At 34.3% G+C, this 16,523-nt stretch overlaps 1 protein-coding gene across 19 annotated transcripts in view; it reads left to right on the plus strand.

Moving 5' to 3' along the window:
• LCOR (ligand dependent nuclear receptor corepressor) overlaps positions 1–16,523 on the plus strand; it is a 220,089-nt gene that overhangs the window by 180,073 nt on the left and 23,493 nt on the right. Inside the window, exon 8 of one of the 19 annotated variants that reach the window (XM_077125623.1) lies at positions 258–10,186. The exons of the other annotated variants lie outside the window; for them this stretch is intronic. Within the exon in view, the coding sequence (XP_076981738.1) occupies positions 258–1,227 (970 nt within the window). The 3' untranslated portion in view covers positions 1,228–10,186. Of the gene's footprint in view, positions 1–257; positions 10,187–16,523 lie in introns of those variants that run through there. 19 annotated transcript variants of the gene reach the window in all.

Consider the following 16,523-nt stretch of genomic DNA (forward strand, 5'->3'; position numbering starts at 1 on the left):
TTTACTTTTTCTTTGCCCAAAAAGCTCCGGGTTTTGTTTTTGTTTTTGGTTTTGTTTTTCCTTTTTCTTTTTTTGTGAACAAGTTTTAAAACTAACTGCTGAGACCGTTTTTTTTTTTTTAATTTTAGAGAAAAATAAATAAATAACACAAAGTGATGTTACCCAAGCAAGGCCTTCTAATAAAGGAGTGGCCCCCTCACCCATCCCTCCCTACCTGTGCAAGTCCTGCTCACATCAGTTTCCTTCCATCCAATTAGGCGTCCTGGGAGACCCAGCCAGTACCGCCCAGACGGACTTCGGAGTGGTGATGGGGTACCTCCAAGAAGCTTACAGGATGGAACCAGGGAAGGTTTTGGACACTCCACATCACTCAAAGTTCCACTGGCTCGATCCCTGCAGATTAGTGAAGAACTACTGAGCAGAAACCAATTGTCCTCAGCTGCCAGCCTTGGGCCATCTGGATTACAGAATCATGGACAACACTTAATATTATCCAGGGAAGCCTCTTGGGCAAAACCACATTATGAGTTCAACCTCAGCCGTATGAAATTCAGGGGAAATGGTGCACTCAGCAACATCAGTGACCTTCCTTTTCTTGCAGAAAACTCTTCTTTTCCAAAAATGGCACTTCAAGCAAAACAAGATGGAAAAAAGGATGTGAGCCATTCATCTCCTGTAGATTTAAAGATACCACAAGTTCGAGGGATGGATCTTTCTTGGGAATCTCGCACTGGTGATCAGTACAGCTATAGCTCTTTGGTAATGGGTTCACAAACGGAGAGCGCGCTTAGTAAAAAATTAAGGGCTATTCTTCCAAAACAAAATAGGAAAAGCATGCTAGATGCTGGACCCGATTCTTGGGGCTCAGATGCTGAGCAGTCTACCTCTGGACAGCCATATCCCACATCGGATCAAGAAGGAGATTCTGGCTCCAAGCAGCCTCGGAAGAAAAGAGGGCGTTACAGACAGTACAACAGTGAGATACTGGAGGAAGCAATCTCAGTGGTTATGAGTGGAAAAATGAGTGTTTCCAAAGCTCAGAGTATTTATGGGATTCCCCACAGTACACTGGAGTACAAAGTAAAGGAGAGGCTGGGCACTTTGAAAAACCCTCCAAAGAAAAAGATGAAATTAATGAGGTCGGAGGGGCCAGATGTTTCTGTAAAGATTGAATTAGATCCCCAGGGAGAGGCAGCACAAAGTGCAAATGAATCAAAAAACGAGTAGGAATACTGTAGAGTGCCAATTACTGTACAAACTGGGTGAGCACTACTGCATTGTTCAGCTATCATTGCTTGCACCTAACTTCATTTACTGTAACACTTGTTTCTTTGCAGATTTTGCATTGACTTGTGTACAGAGGTGAAAGGTGCATTCTGAATGTTGCATATTTTAACATTTCCATGTGCAGTATGGCTCGGAATATTGTTTGGCCTTTTGCATGTTTCTCTACAAAAGAGAATTGCGTTACCTCACAGAGAACACAGATACATGAACGTGGACTCCTTGCCTGTAGAGCCTGCATGCTTTTCTTTCTTCTTTTTTTTCTTTCTTAAGTTATATTTGCCTTTATTTAACACAATAAAATGAAAAAGAAGTGGGAAAAAAGCCCCCTTTTAGAAACCACCTCTGTCATTCTGGGAGCTTTGTCATTGCAAATTGAAAAGCGATCTTATAAAATTATTCACATTTTTTTCTTCTCTAAGATTCCACTAATTGAAGGATTGAACTAAAGAATAAACTCTCAGAAGAATAATAAACTCCTTGAACTCCAGAAATTTGGATAATGATAAATAACCCCTTGGGTCAATTTATATTTTATAATTTTCTTGTCACTATTAAATTTACTTAATAAATTAGCAGTCTGTTTAGTGCTCACCCAGAGGGGAAGGGGGTGGAAAGAGTACACACACTACCTTCAAAAGTGCTTCAGTTAATTACTTTGTAACACTACCTTTGCTGGAATTTCATTTGGGATTTTCTAAGGGTAGGATTTGGTCTCACCAACAAGTGAGAATATAGCCTTATCTCATGGAGGACGAGCTCCGTACTTACTCAGGAGCAGTCAGGGTACATTACATAAAACAATAGAGGATGCCTCATTTAGCAAACTAGGTTTTGTATTCTTAAATCTCGTTACAGATTTGATCATGTGCTAACTAATGATTGAATGTTGTTGCAGCAACTAGTTTAAAATTTAAGATCTGCTTATTGGGGACAGGAGAAATAGGAAAAGAAGTATGTATAAAGTAGAAGTGATACTGCAAAAATGATATCTAGATTTTACAGCTTCAGTAGTCGACCCATATATCCACATTAATGAAGGATGCATGTTGGTGGTGAGAGGGGAAAAAACAAAACAAAACACCACAAGGTAATCTAGTATGATTTAGGTTGCATAACATTTCTAATAATATAATCAGGAGTCAGACTCATTAGTTTCTTTTTCTTAACTAATCTGAATATTAGTTCAAGAGTAGGGGGCTAGTTTTTTTGTTTTTATATAATTTATTTATTATTTTTTTCTTTTTTTGATATCCTACAAAATAACTCCTTAACGCTTTCTGATTTTCATGGTTGTGTAGCACGTTGTTCGGGACCTTTTAGATCATGTTTGTACAAGCACTCCTTGAAGAGAACATCTGAGCCTTTTTTGAGATGGGCTTTTAAAGTAGCTAAGTTTGGAAAGTTTATTTTCTGCAGCTTTTACAAAAATAACTGATAAAGCCCATGGAATTTTCTTTGCATTGTGATCAAATTAACATTACTGTTTGTACAAAAATAATCTACACCACATATACCCTATATTCTAATCTGGGAGATACAGTCGGGCCCTTCTAGTTTTCTAAATGCTTAGCACCTCCACCCCCCACAAAAAGTCATTGGAATTTTGGGGAAAAATAAAATCAAACTTGGAGCATTGGTAAAATTGAAGTTGATGATTTCAAATGTATACTAACAATTTGAGAAGTAGGTCAAGATATTCCCAAGGCAAAAATTTTTGCCTTGAAACTTTGGAGCAGTTAATTAAATTATATTAAGGACCCCCTCCCCCAAACAACAACAACCACCTGTGTGTTCAAAGGTTAGGCACACCATTGCTGTTATTAAAATATGTGCACTGCTCATTCTTGACATAGCCTGGGCTTGGGTTCCCCTTCTATTTTGTTTATTTTGTGTAGCATTTTAATCAGTGAATTACTGAACCTGTTTCCTCTTAGCTTTTTGGTCTTCTCAATAGAAAAATCAGTTTGGGTTCAGAAGCAGTATTTGACTCTGCAAAATTTTCCAGCCTAGCTGAAGGTCGCAATAAAATTACATTGACAAATGTATGGTTCTCATCTGCAGTTGAAGGAAGTTGTACAAAGTTTGCTGAAAGCAGAGGGATAAGCTGATGAAGGAATGCTTCCTATGTTCCACATTCAAGAATTTGCCAGCACACGATTAATTGCAGTCATGGTGGTGCCTTTTTGTAGGATGTTTGATGTGTTCAGTAACCCAAGATTATTGCAAAAAGGTCCTCTGAGCAATTACTTTGTGCTTGCTTTTTCCCCCTCTCAGAAAGGCATCATTAAAGGCCCATTTAAAAATCTGGCCCTAAACGTTCAACTTTTGTAGAGTTTTACTGTTCAGAGAAGTTTAATCCTATGTGCTAGTCTATACAAGTGATGTATGAGTTGAGTTATGTAAATTTTGTCATTGTAGTGTACATGGAGTGATCATTTTACTAACATAAATATTTTCTATGTGTGTTTCAGTGGATGACAATCGAGCAGCAGAAGAATGGTGTGCCTACCCTTTAATGCTGCAGTTTAAATAAGAGAATTTGTATTGTGTCATTTCAGATTGTAGGCTGAGAGTTGTAAATAGTGAAAATTTGAGTACTATTATTATTTGTTTTGGTTAGAAAGTGAATTTTAAAAACAAAACCAAACTCTAAACTTTCTCAGATAAAAATTCCTGAGACCTGAAGATTGTAATATTCATGTCTGTGAAGCTTTTAAACATTACACTTGAGATCAGTCATGACTTGATATTCAGGTAAACTTTCTTTTCCAAGAAGCTTTTGAATAAGCATATTTCCTCCAAAGTCTCTCTCACTCTCTCTCTCTATCTCTCTCTCTTTTTTGTTTTTTTGAGTGTAGATTATTTTAAAGCACTAATTGCATTACATTGGTAACTGCAATATAAAATAGCCATTATTGTTTTGTGACGCATGGTTGAAATTAGATAGTGGTCCCTTTTAAAGTTCATGAGCCTCTCAAAAAAAAAAAACTTAAAAAACAAAAGCTGCTGAATATTTCAAAAGATATATATTTTACCTTATTGTAGGTTTTGTAAAGTTAGTTTGTAATATTCAGGTGCACTTTTAATGTTAAATTTTGTGTTCAGAGTTCCATCTTACCACGTATTTCTCAGAGGTGGCACATCACATGGCTGGCTGTCGGTCTTGGTGCCACAGTGATCCTTAAATATTTGATTTCTCTCTTGTTTTACCACTATTCTGTATGGCACTTTCAGTGTAGATATTCTATTTGGGGACATCCTTATCAATGTGTAAAAGAGCTTGGTCTATTCGCATGCTTAATTTCTGCCAATTCAGAGTTTTGCATCACCCAACCAACAGTTGACCATTTTTATGGTATGGGAAAGTATAGTTCACAAATCTCTTTGTCACAAAAACCTTTTTTTATTCACATTTTCCAGTATATTGTTCAAATTATATGCCATTATTCAAACCAATAATAGAATTGTATTTTAAATCAATACTGGCATTTTTATGAGAGAGCATTGATATTACAGACCAAATAAGCTATGGCTCTATAAAATCAAAACACTAAATAATTCTGCAGAAAATCTTGTTGGTATTTTTATCATTAGCTTTCTCATTTCTGAAAAACTATAGTCATCAAGCTTGACAGTAATATAATATGCTATATTACTTTTTCAGTAGGATTACACATGACTCTGAACTATGTTTGTGATGAGCTAGATTTTCTATTCCTCAAGTACCATGAAGGACAAGGTCTCCCTTTCAGGAAAAATAATTTATATTTGTGTGTATAATACTTTTTAATATTAAGTTTTTGTTATTCTGAAGTTTAGATGTTGCTCGAGAAACCTTTGCTGCAGCAGATCATGAACATGAGTAAGGCTTTGTGTGATAATAGGGGTCCTTATGTGAAGTTAATTACTGTTCAGTTCTGGTGAGCAAACTCAACAAGTGTGAAGTGTGTATTAGCTTTATTTGGTACACTTTTACTTTACAATATTGAAGTGCTTTTAGAACTCTGGTTGTCTAATATAAACCATTACCTCAATCAATTGGCATTTCCATTCCCCAGCATTTTACCTGAGCTATAATATGAGCTATATGGGATCAGATAGTAAAATAATAAGGCACAATGAGAAGTTTAGTTCCCAATTTTCTGGAGAGAACTCTAAATTAGACTAAAAATGACTACCTATAAAGGCCCATATCCTAACTACCTTCTGTCATTAGGCAGAACAACCTTTGGGTTGTTGCTCATGAGTTGTGTGTTCTCCCCTACCCTAAAGTAAGCACATGGTGCAGGGCCTGGTTATGAGCTTTTGTTATTCTCTTCACATTCTAACATTTCATTGTTCCCTAATAGTGAAGCTTGCATTCAGTTTGTTATTTTTTATAAACAAATTAATAAGTGTTAGAACCTGAAAATTATGTGGAGTAGTTACAGTGAATATATGACAGACAGTTCAGTGTCATTTTATTTTATAGCTGTTATCCCTGTAGATTTAATTTTGAAACTACTCATTTTTGCTTTTGTAGTTCTTCTTTCTTTACCTAAATGTCAGAGGTTGTTTTCATAGGAACCACCCTTTTTCTATATATTCAGATTGCTGTCATTGGTAATAGAATATGGCAATAGGCCCTAATTGCCCTACTTATTTTATAGGAGACATTTTAAATTATATATTAAATGTTGGCCTTCATGCAGATATCAAAGATGGCTTTCCTTGTTACCTTTTCATTAGAGTTAGGTCTTCTTTGATAATATTGTCAGGCCAGTGTTATTAAAAACTTGATGGCTTTAGCCAAACAGCCCACTTAAGGAGACTATTAAGATATATAGGAATTTTTAAAATCTAATCATTTCTAAATCTACTGAAAAGGAAAAAGTATAATTGTGGTACAGGGAACGCAGACCTCCAGACTCTCTCTTCTTAGTTTTTGGATTCATTCTGTCATTGAGACCTGATGGGATTTGTGAATGTGATGACTAAAAGGAAAAGGGAAGAAATTCTTTGTGTAACCTGTCTCTTATTCCCAAACAATCTTGTCTTTTAAAGAAGCAGTAGCTGTGTGCCCTAAGTGTTACGAAGGAGATTGGGGTTGGGGTGGGAAGAATGGTGGTAAAGTATGTAGGCTTTTGAGGAGAGGTTAAAGATTCTGTCCTAAAATACTAAAAGCTAGTTGCAGGATAGATACTGTGGTAAAGTCAGGCCATCTTTATTTGATAAGAAAATATTTTATATAGTTTGAAAATGAGAATCAAAGCTAAATTAATAATGATTGACAAATGAAACATGAGTTAATTCTGCAACTATTTGGGGGATAATTTTAAGGTTTCCAGTTCATTTAGAGCTGTATCAATAAGAGCTGAAAAGCACTTTTAGTTAATCATAAATTTATTGGATGTAACAAATATTATAATCATAATAGTTAACCTTTATTGATTGAATGTGGAAATGAACTCTTTACCCTCTTGAACTGTAATTGAACAGGCTCAAGATGATCTTTTCAACACTGGAAATGACCCTACACACATACCAAAAAAATCTAAATCAGTAAGACATATTTGAAGATCCATACCTCTTAGACTTTTTAGATTTGTCTTGGGAAAGAATTTATGAACCTATAACCAGTATTAGTGCAGTCTTGGGTTCCTTGTTCTGCATAATTGCACCCTTTCTCAGGTATGTCCTGAAAACAAATTTTAAAAAATAATCTCTTTAGAGATTAGATTCTCAGTGGATAGTGTGTAAGGGGACTGGGGGTGGGGTGGGGGGATGGGGTAGTTGGACACTGACATAGTAGAGCAGGGATTTTTAACAGTCAATAAATAGCCAAATAGAATTTCAATCTAGAATATTTTTTCCCCATCAGAATGAGTAGAATAACTGCTGTTTAAGTTTGGAAAATACCCGGTGCTACACTCCTAAAACTTTTCTTTCATTCAACTTTTTTTTTTTTTAACCTGCTTGGTAGGGTTTACAGTAGTAGACTTTACTGTCATTTGGAAAGCACTTGTCTGAAATGTTTAAAGTACTAGAAAAGGGATAATTCAGCACTTTTTCCTGTTACAACACTAAAGTCTTAATTTATCTTCAGAGTCTTAGGTACTGTAAATTTTAGGGTGATTATTTAAAAATATAAAGCATAACCACATAATATGGGGTCAGATCACATTTATATAAATCCTGTCTTATAAAAAGGAAAAAGTAACATTTTATACCTTTTAAGCAATTCCAAGTGATTGCCTAATTTTCCCATTTCATTAAGCATTTTATGCTTAAAGAATTTGGAATTTGAGAGGAGGTGAGGGGGAAAGTCCCCAAAATGAAAAATTGTGTCAGACTGTTTTAGAAAAGTAAATCACTAGGAAATTGGGTAGGGATTCTCTCTCCCTTTAAGTCTTCAGGGAATGAGCAGTATTTAGAATCTGGCTGAAATTCAAGCCTTTTTACTGTGTAAATTTTTAATATTAATTCACTGACATGATTTTTACATCAGAGGACTGAAAATGGATCTTAATGTTTTTAAGTTGTGAAAGGGTATATTTCTAAAATGAGGGGGGATAATTAACTAGGTTAGTATACCAGCATTAGTACGTTTAAGGAATTTTAGTATGTAATAGCAAAGTGTTTGATTAAAAGTTTAATCCTATATTACTAGACGAAATTAGTAACATTCTGATCTAGGGAAGATAGAGTCATTGGGTATTGATATGCTGTGCTGTCAGAAAACCAGACTAAGATAGAAACCTTTATCTGACTCCCACATGTTGTTTGTTCTGATGGGATGTATACTTTACAGCAGCTTATTGATTGCTGCTTTGAGAAGAAATGTATAGAATATACATTTGGAGTGTTTGCGTATAATTCTTTATAACCTCCACTTTAAATTGTCAGACATTGGTATTTTATCAGTCCACACTGTTAAATAAAACTAATGTTCTTAGGAATCCAACTTGTACACACTGTTTTAAAACCCTCAGGGACAGTTTACACACTATTCTCACTCAATTCAGGTACTTTGATGTTATTCTTAAACCTAACAGTGACTTGTATTTTTCTGTTTGCTTTTATTTCGTTGTGCTGGTAGCACATCCTTGATGAATGTCAACTTAAAAACTCAGTTCAGGTATCCAGGTATAACTCAGCCAAACAGATTTTAAAGCTGCGTATAACTCTCCAGCACACGGTGCCTCACACTCTTATAGTGGCATTCTATATATTCAGTTATTACTACTGAGCAGATAATATGGGGGTTCCTGTTAAGAGTATATTAAAAAAAATAAAATACACGTAAATGTATAGCCAGCACACACACATGCCCCCCCCACACACACACACATACACACAAGGTTAAACTATATATTTTTTAAATGCCACTAATAGCCAGCACAATTAAACAACATTCCTTGCTGCTTCTGTAAACTATCACAGATGCAGTTCCTCCTCAATGTGGCTCTTGCTTCTTCACCATAACTACTACTAAATTCAAGCACTCGCTGGTCCTTGGGTGTCTGACCTCTACATTCTAGTTTATGCAATGTCTTTTAGAGAATTCTGTGCACTGGCCACTGTGATGGAACCATTTGGGCCAGGAGTGCTTTGTGTTTATTAGTAGTGATTCTGCCAAAGTTGGTGTTGTAAAACGAGTATGTAAAATGTCAAAAATATTAGCAGAGGTCTAAGTCTGCATGTCGGCAGGTCATTTTGTCAAAATGGTTGGTAGACTTGAAGTTGTCCTCAGTGACAAGTTTCTTGTCATGTGAAGTTCTAATTCCAGTGTTTTAGCACTTTGCATCTTTAATGTTAAGACTTGTCTACAAGAGGTCTTTATTCTTAAAAACTCTTTTTGTTTTCTGCATTAATATCTGTGGTTAACAAAAAGAGTATTCCTCTGCTTTGATATTTGATATCTTACATCTAAAAGAAATTTTCTCTTATATAAAACCCATAGCCTTTGAAGATATATGGAAATGGCATTTTTCAGATTTCTAGAAGTTCAAGTGTCATGCAGCAGAACAGGAACCCCCTTTACTCTTATGGACCTCATTTCAATATACTGTTTACAGTTTGACGGAATTGTATAATTTAATATTTCTCTTGTACTGTAGTTTATATTTATTTACAGATTTTTTTTTGTACTGTGTGATTTGAACTTTTTGTTCCTTGCTTTGATCAATGTTTATGTAGTAGAGCACTTATGATCACAAATTAAGTTTTTTGGTTTGATTGCACTACATTAAATTTTAAATACAGTTCTGATTTTTGACTGGACTAAAATAAGCTGTGTCTTAATGTATGTGATGAGTACTTAAAATTTTAATCCATGTGGTCCCCTTTTTTTTGCATTGTTTGTCAAAAGCGCTAGTTCTTTCGTGCATGTGTAAGATTTAATGGTTCCATTGTATTATTTGACCATGACATTTTGGAGAAACATTCCCAGCTGTAATGTTGTGTATGGTAGTTCTCACTGGATGCTAGACTTTTCAAAACCACTATTCTTCTAATAAATTCTGTTGTGAAAAACTGTTTTAAAGGCTTGGTTTCTATTTCCTAAGATTTTAATCTTTTTTTAAAAAGGGGGATAAGAGTTAGAAATGTCCTGTATGAGAAACTGGTTATCAAAGTTAAATTTTTTATGATAAATTCTTTACAGAAGAATCCCTTAGATAACTGTAAGTTCCTACTACAAAATTGTGCTTGGTATTCAGATACAGCACTGCTGTGTAACTCAGTACTTCACTAAGTTGATACTCCCCTTGGGCCATTTTAATTTTCTTCATTAATTAATTTACTAAGTAGCTGAACAAAGCATTTTGATATTTTCATAACACCTTATTCTGGCTGGACTTAGTTTTCCATAATTCTCTTAGAGTAAAACTTTATGCTTGGATTGCTTGCCAAAAAAAAAAAAAAAAAAAGGATAATGATTTACTAATTTTTGTTTGCTCTTTTCTGAAGGCATTAAGTATAAAAGCAACATTGTCAGTCAGTTAAGATTATAATAGTAATTCTGATTCTAGAGAGGATAACTGACATTTCCTTTTACCAAGAAAAACAGAAAGAATAGTATAATGAACCATATATATTGTTTTTAGAAACTAGTTTTATAAAGTTCTATAAAGTAATTCCTGTTGTAAAGTGATTAGTAAAAGTTGAATTATAGTGATAAAAAGATTAAAAGTAATATAAGCACAATATTTCAAAAAGCTTTTTCAAACTATGTGATACAATTACACATAGACTGGTTGAAGTGATTTCTGATTATTCCTAAAGATATTTTATACTTAAAGTTGTTGCTGTTTTTGGTAATTGGTATAGCTTTGCTTTTAGTAAATTTTTTTCTTCTCAAACATACTGGTTATCTGGTTATTTCTGGCTTTTAGTCTGATCTTTATAAAATTTTTGTTGATACCACATGTTCACTAGTTGGCTTCAGTTGTCCCCCATACTCAGTTACATCACATGTTGTTAAAATGTTTTTCTGGAAACCTAATTATTATACATTTGTAAATTTTAAAGCTAAAACTACTTGTTTTTTTGTCATTATCCATTCTAAACTGGTGACCAGATCAGAGCAGTAGGCTTATAATCTCATAGATAAATTATAAGTGATCCTATCTCTAAATTGGGTATATAGTGGTATTTAGCTTGGAGTTGTTATGCTCCTATTAAAAGAAAGGGCTTCTTCCTTTTAAACCAGAAATTTCTTCTCTAATTCTGCTGATGCTTTGGAATTAATTCAGGGACCTCTATGCCTTATCAAGGTATGGGAATTGGCAAAATTGAGAAGGGAAATGGAGTTAAGTGAAATGGAATGGAAAAACAGTATAACTTTTTGTGAATTTCTCTTGTCAGGCACTTGTATTCAAATGTAAAGACATATACCCAAGTCGTATAATGCTAGATTTTGTAGTTGAAATGAGTTAACAATCCTTTTTTTAGAAAAATAGAAAGTATGTGATTAGTTAACAGTAGAAAACTATTTTTGTATTTTGAGTGTCCACTTTATCATTATTTGCTTCTAAAAGGTTTTTAAGCATTTTAACATAGTTTTATTTTTCATATTCAAGTTTAAAGTTGTGCTTTTTGTTGTTTCATGGGGGATATGGGGGTGTGAGTGTCACACTGTGTATTTATAATTGGAGTAGACAGGCTTGTCTGTCTTGGCAAAGAAATGTTTTCCAAATAAAACTTTTAACATGTTGATGAGTATATAGTAAACAGTTTAAGCTATGATTTAGTTACTCTTAAACTAGAATTTAGAAAATAAACAAAAGTATATCAATTCATAAGTATTAAACCCTGTGTAATGAGTCTGGAGATTTTACTTGACATGTAGGAGTAACTACTTTTTGGTGACTAGTAGTTTTAAAATGCTAATTCTTCCAACTTGATTTGATCCAGCAGTATGGATAAATGAAAGTGATTGATAATTTATCTTTCAGTTTGGTATACAGAAAGATCTCTTCAAAATTTCATCTGTAAAATGAAAACAGTGCATTGAATAACTTTGTGACCTCATTTCAACTCTGTATCTATTAAAAATGTGAGACAAATGCATAAAGTATATCTGTTCAAAAGTTTGGAAATGCAGTGGCCCTTTACTGAACAGTAGGAGTTGATATTAAACTTTAGGTCTTACCTTTGCATTCCAGCATTTAAAAAAAAAAAAGTTCTGGATGTCTTTAGATACCTTTTAAAAGAATTCCATTTCAAATTTTTATAGTGAACTTTGTATAAGTGATATGTTTGAAAAAAAAATTGGCTTAAGCAGTCACCTTTTATTCTGATTTAAGGCATATTACTTACAATTTCTGTTTCTGTTTTGCGCAGGCTTGCTCTACCTTAAATGTTAGCACAAAGGGTCCTGGGGGTTATCTAACATAATTACTATCAATCAGAATCAACTTTTTAAGAATTCTGATCACCGGGTCCTATACTAGATTCATTGAACAATTTCTACGAGTTAGGGTGAGACATCTTATATTTTTTCAAGAAGTGCCACAGGAGTTTTTGATGAATCTACTGATTAAACACTATTGCTCCCATTCTCGTCTTTAATTTTTCGGGTGAAAAACATGAAACTTTGGGAGTTTGAGGCTTGTCCTTCCTTATACAATGAGTTGCCTGTAATGCTCATGATACTAAGTCATCGCACTTGGCTTCATACCACTTTGGTGTTCTGACTCAACCTAGACTTAGAATGAAGGATTTTATGTACTAGTAGTTTTCTTTTAGATTCAGTTTTAATTAATTAAATTTCAACTAGTTTGACTCTTGGGTATATGTTCGTTACCTTTTGGAAAAAGAATATCAAAACATCTCTCAGATCATCAATAAGTATATTGATTATCTACTATGTCTACCATAAATTCTGTTACATTTTTACAAAGTGGGAATAAGACCATTTTTGGCCTCCTTGAATTTATAATTTAGTCAATTATATAAAACATAAGACATAGAGCTGTGTAATGCTACTTTATATTACAAAATCACTTCAAAAAAGTTAGATTTGATGCATACAAAACTTTAATGTTAAACAAAACTCAGTATTATAGTCTATTTCATTATTCGCAGTAGTTATGTACTATAACATCTCTGTGAACACTGAATTACTGAGTTCTGAACGTTGTTTGGGAGAAATTCAGGATTTCTCCAGGATTACATTCCTGCAAGCCTCTGGTCATAATATTTTCATCATTTCATCCACCAATCAATAAAGAGACCTTGTTTAATATATATTATTGATTCATTAATGGTGAACTCAACAGCCAGCAGCTCTAAAGCCTGACAAGCTTATCTATGACATATTTTCTCAGTAAAGTTCGTTATATCCTGGCCTTTTTGTGCTTAGGAACACTAGACAGCACCTCAGCACTAATGTTGGTGGCCAATTTAAGAAGTATAAAAATGCAAAAAAAAAAAAAAAAGGCCCTGTGCCACCAAAAAGATACTTGTTTACAATATGAGAGCTAAAATAAGGAAGTGGAGTGTTTGCCTTATTCAGCAAGCTGAGACATGTATCATGTGACTAATATTATTTGCTTTTCTGTGCATGGCCACAAAAGCACCGTAAGTATAGATTTTGAGGGTACAAATAAATTTTTATGAGTTGGCAAATTCACAAACGCTTGAGAATTATGAGAATTGACTATAACTGATGACTTTGGGAATGGCCTCATAAAGGAGGCAGACCTTGAAGAATGGATAAGGGTTAGAAAGGAGAAGATAGGAGAGAATATACCAAGTTTGAGAGACAATTTGATAGGTTTGGTTTAAATTCTACTTGGTGACTCTGTGTCCTTGGACAAGTTACTGATTCTATCTGAGCTTCAGTTTTCTTATCTGTAAAAGGGGATTTTTACAGTACCTAGATTAGAGATTTGCTGTGAGGCATAAATGAGATTCTGTATGTAAAGTATTTTGCACAGTACCAGGTTCTGGAAATGTCCAATAAATGAAAGTTAGGATTGAAAGCACCTGGCAGTAAGTTTTGTGTGAGGAATAGGGAGACAGGAAATTAGAGTAACAGTTTTGGAGGAAACAAAGTTAATAATGATTAGAACTTTGAAAGAGAGACAGATGTGTTGATTAGACTGAGGCACTGGGCAGCCAGTCTGGGCAGGACATAAAAATGATGGAAATAGGATTGAAACCTGAAATGCTGCTTTTCTGCATTTTTTGGTTCTTTTTCAGGGGAATATTATTGAACTATTAGTCATTCTTTGTTACTTTACAAAGATTAAAACGGCATAGTCTGGAAAGTAGAAGATATTTAAGATTTAAAATTATAATGTTACATATGTTCCCATTGTTTACAGAGTTTTTTTATTTTTTCATGGTTGAAATTTTACATGCTTTGATTTTTTTTCTTCGTGGTGCTAGTGTTTGGATAACAGAAAATTTAAGAGCTGAATTTGTGTGTGTGTGCATATGTATGTTTCATCATCAAAACTTTTGGTCTTTCAATGGAAGAGTATTTTAGAATTCTTCTGCTTAATCTGTGTAATTTTCGTTATAGTCTTATCAAGTGAGGGTTCTGTCCATTTCAGCCTATCAGATCAGGTCATCAGTAACACAGTTTAGAGATGTTCATTCTAAAATTCATTAAATTTACTTGAGATGTATTTGACAAGAAGGCCAGATCATGTGACTTTGACTAGGTAGAGGTGAATTAAGAAGAAAGTAACTAGCCGAGCAATTCTCATGAGGTGCTAGGGACTTCTTAGTGAGTCTGTGTTGACCACGTATTTCAAACTGGAGAACTTATTAGTGCAAATCAGTTGCAACCTAGTAGTATGTTGTAATTTCAGTGTAGTGGGCCCAACCAGCATTTAAAAAAGAAAGAAAATGAAATAGAATCAGAGTATGTAGTGTATAATAAGTATAAATACTGTTTCATTGAAACTTGTGTATCATATGCACATATACATATATACTGGGATATCTGTAATGGGTTATGTTGTAAATAAAAATTATTTCTTGTTCTAGATAATAGTCAAAAACCTAGCGGCTTTTGAAAGCCAGTATGAAACATACCTTTTCATTCTAATCATTTTGGTATCGTAGAAAGCACATTAGTAACCTCCTGTGTGCTTACAGTTAAGAGCCTATACACTTCATTTTGGACCTTCAAAATTTCCTTCTTTCTTTTTCTTTCTGAGTATATATCAAAATGTTTCCTCTGCCCTTTTGATGCCTTGAAAAGTGCCTTAGGAAAATAATTTTCACTGTATAGTAATTTATGGTTAGTCCATTCATCACTCACTGCCTGCAGTGAGGTGAGCCCCATGGTTTAGGCACTGAAGCTACCAGGATTAAAAAGAAAAAGTCCCTGATCTGAGGAGGTCACAGTTCACTGGAGAAGTGAGCCGCATCATGGAACATAAGTGCTATTTCATAAAAGAAACAAACCGTTGGAATAGAATAAGAAATATCTAATCCAACCCCTAGGGAGAAGGGGCTAAGGAGGAGCATGGGAGCATAAGCAGTAGGGAATTAACAAAGGAAGTTTTATGCAAAAAAGTGACAAGATTAGATTTGTACTTCAGGAAAATGACAGTTCTGAAATATGTGAAGCAGTCTAAAATGAGAAACTGGTGACAAGAATACTTACAATGTGGTATTTTTCAGGGCAAGTCAGTGCAGTTGAACTGAATAGTGTATTGAAAGCAGGGGGAGTGATGGAGCTAGCAATAAAGATTGAAAGAATATATAAATATCTTAATAGAATATCTAAACAAGATCTAATATCCAAATAATATGGCCCTAAATATGTATAAATAGAGAGTTATATTTTGTCTTCTAATATTACTGAGTAAACCTTGTATTCTTAGATGATTCTACGTGGTTCACCCTTCCACCAGTGGTTCTCTACCAGTAGCCTTAGGTGTTTCTAGAGAGTAGTGGGTTAGGGGATAGTTATAAGAGAGTATTAATTGCTGGATCACTCTGGAGAGAATGGTAGATATAAAAATATTTTACTTATCTCTATGCTTGATATTTTAAAAATTGTAGCTGTACCCCCTCTTTATCTCAGCCAACAACGTTCATGAGGTAAACAAATGAAAAATAATATTAAATCCTATGAAAAGCACCCTCAGTCCTTTTTTTAATGCTTGCATTTTACAGAGTAATCTGAGTCCCTTAAATAATTAGAGCTTTTATTTTAGAGTGCTCTTCTATCAGTTTTAAGTGACTTTACTATATGACAGTAAAAGTAAAATTTGCCGTTCTTAGGTATTATACCACAGACTTGTATTAAGGCTTCACAAAAGAGATGAGGAACCTAAAGAGAGACATGAGAAAAGTTAGGGTATGGAAGAGCCCATAAAAATCACAGAAAAAATAGACCCATTACAGAAAAAAAACATGCCTATGTAATAGGAATCTTTTCCTGAATCTGACTCTTCTCATTACTACCCCAGGGAAACTATGCTTGTTCTCTATTAGACTCCTCAGAAAAATGTTACTTTCTCCTCAGCTCCCTTTAAAGGAGTATTATAATGAAATGATTGTGATATGGAGCATTTGCTTTCACAGGGAATGAGTACCTTTGCATTCTGCTTACGCAGTGCTATTTTTCTAGACCATCATTACCCCATCATTTCCATAGGGAATTAAACAGCAGTTGCACCTAAAGAACAACATAGATTTTTAATCCCCCTACCAAACGAAATACAGAAACAAAAACAAAAATAGGCCAGTCTCATTGGCTTGTCATGAGCTCTAAGGTAATGGTTGCC

This window comes from Tamandua tetradactyla, chromosome 13 (genome assembly GCF_023851605.1).
Source record: "Tamandua tetradactyla isolate mTamTet1 chromosome 13, mTamTet1.pri, whole genome shotgun sequence".
Lineage (NCBI taxonomy): Eukaryota > Metazoa > Chordata > Mammalia > Pilosa > Myrmecophagidae > Tamandua > Tamandua tetradactyla.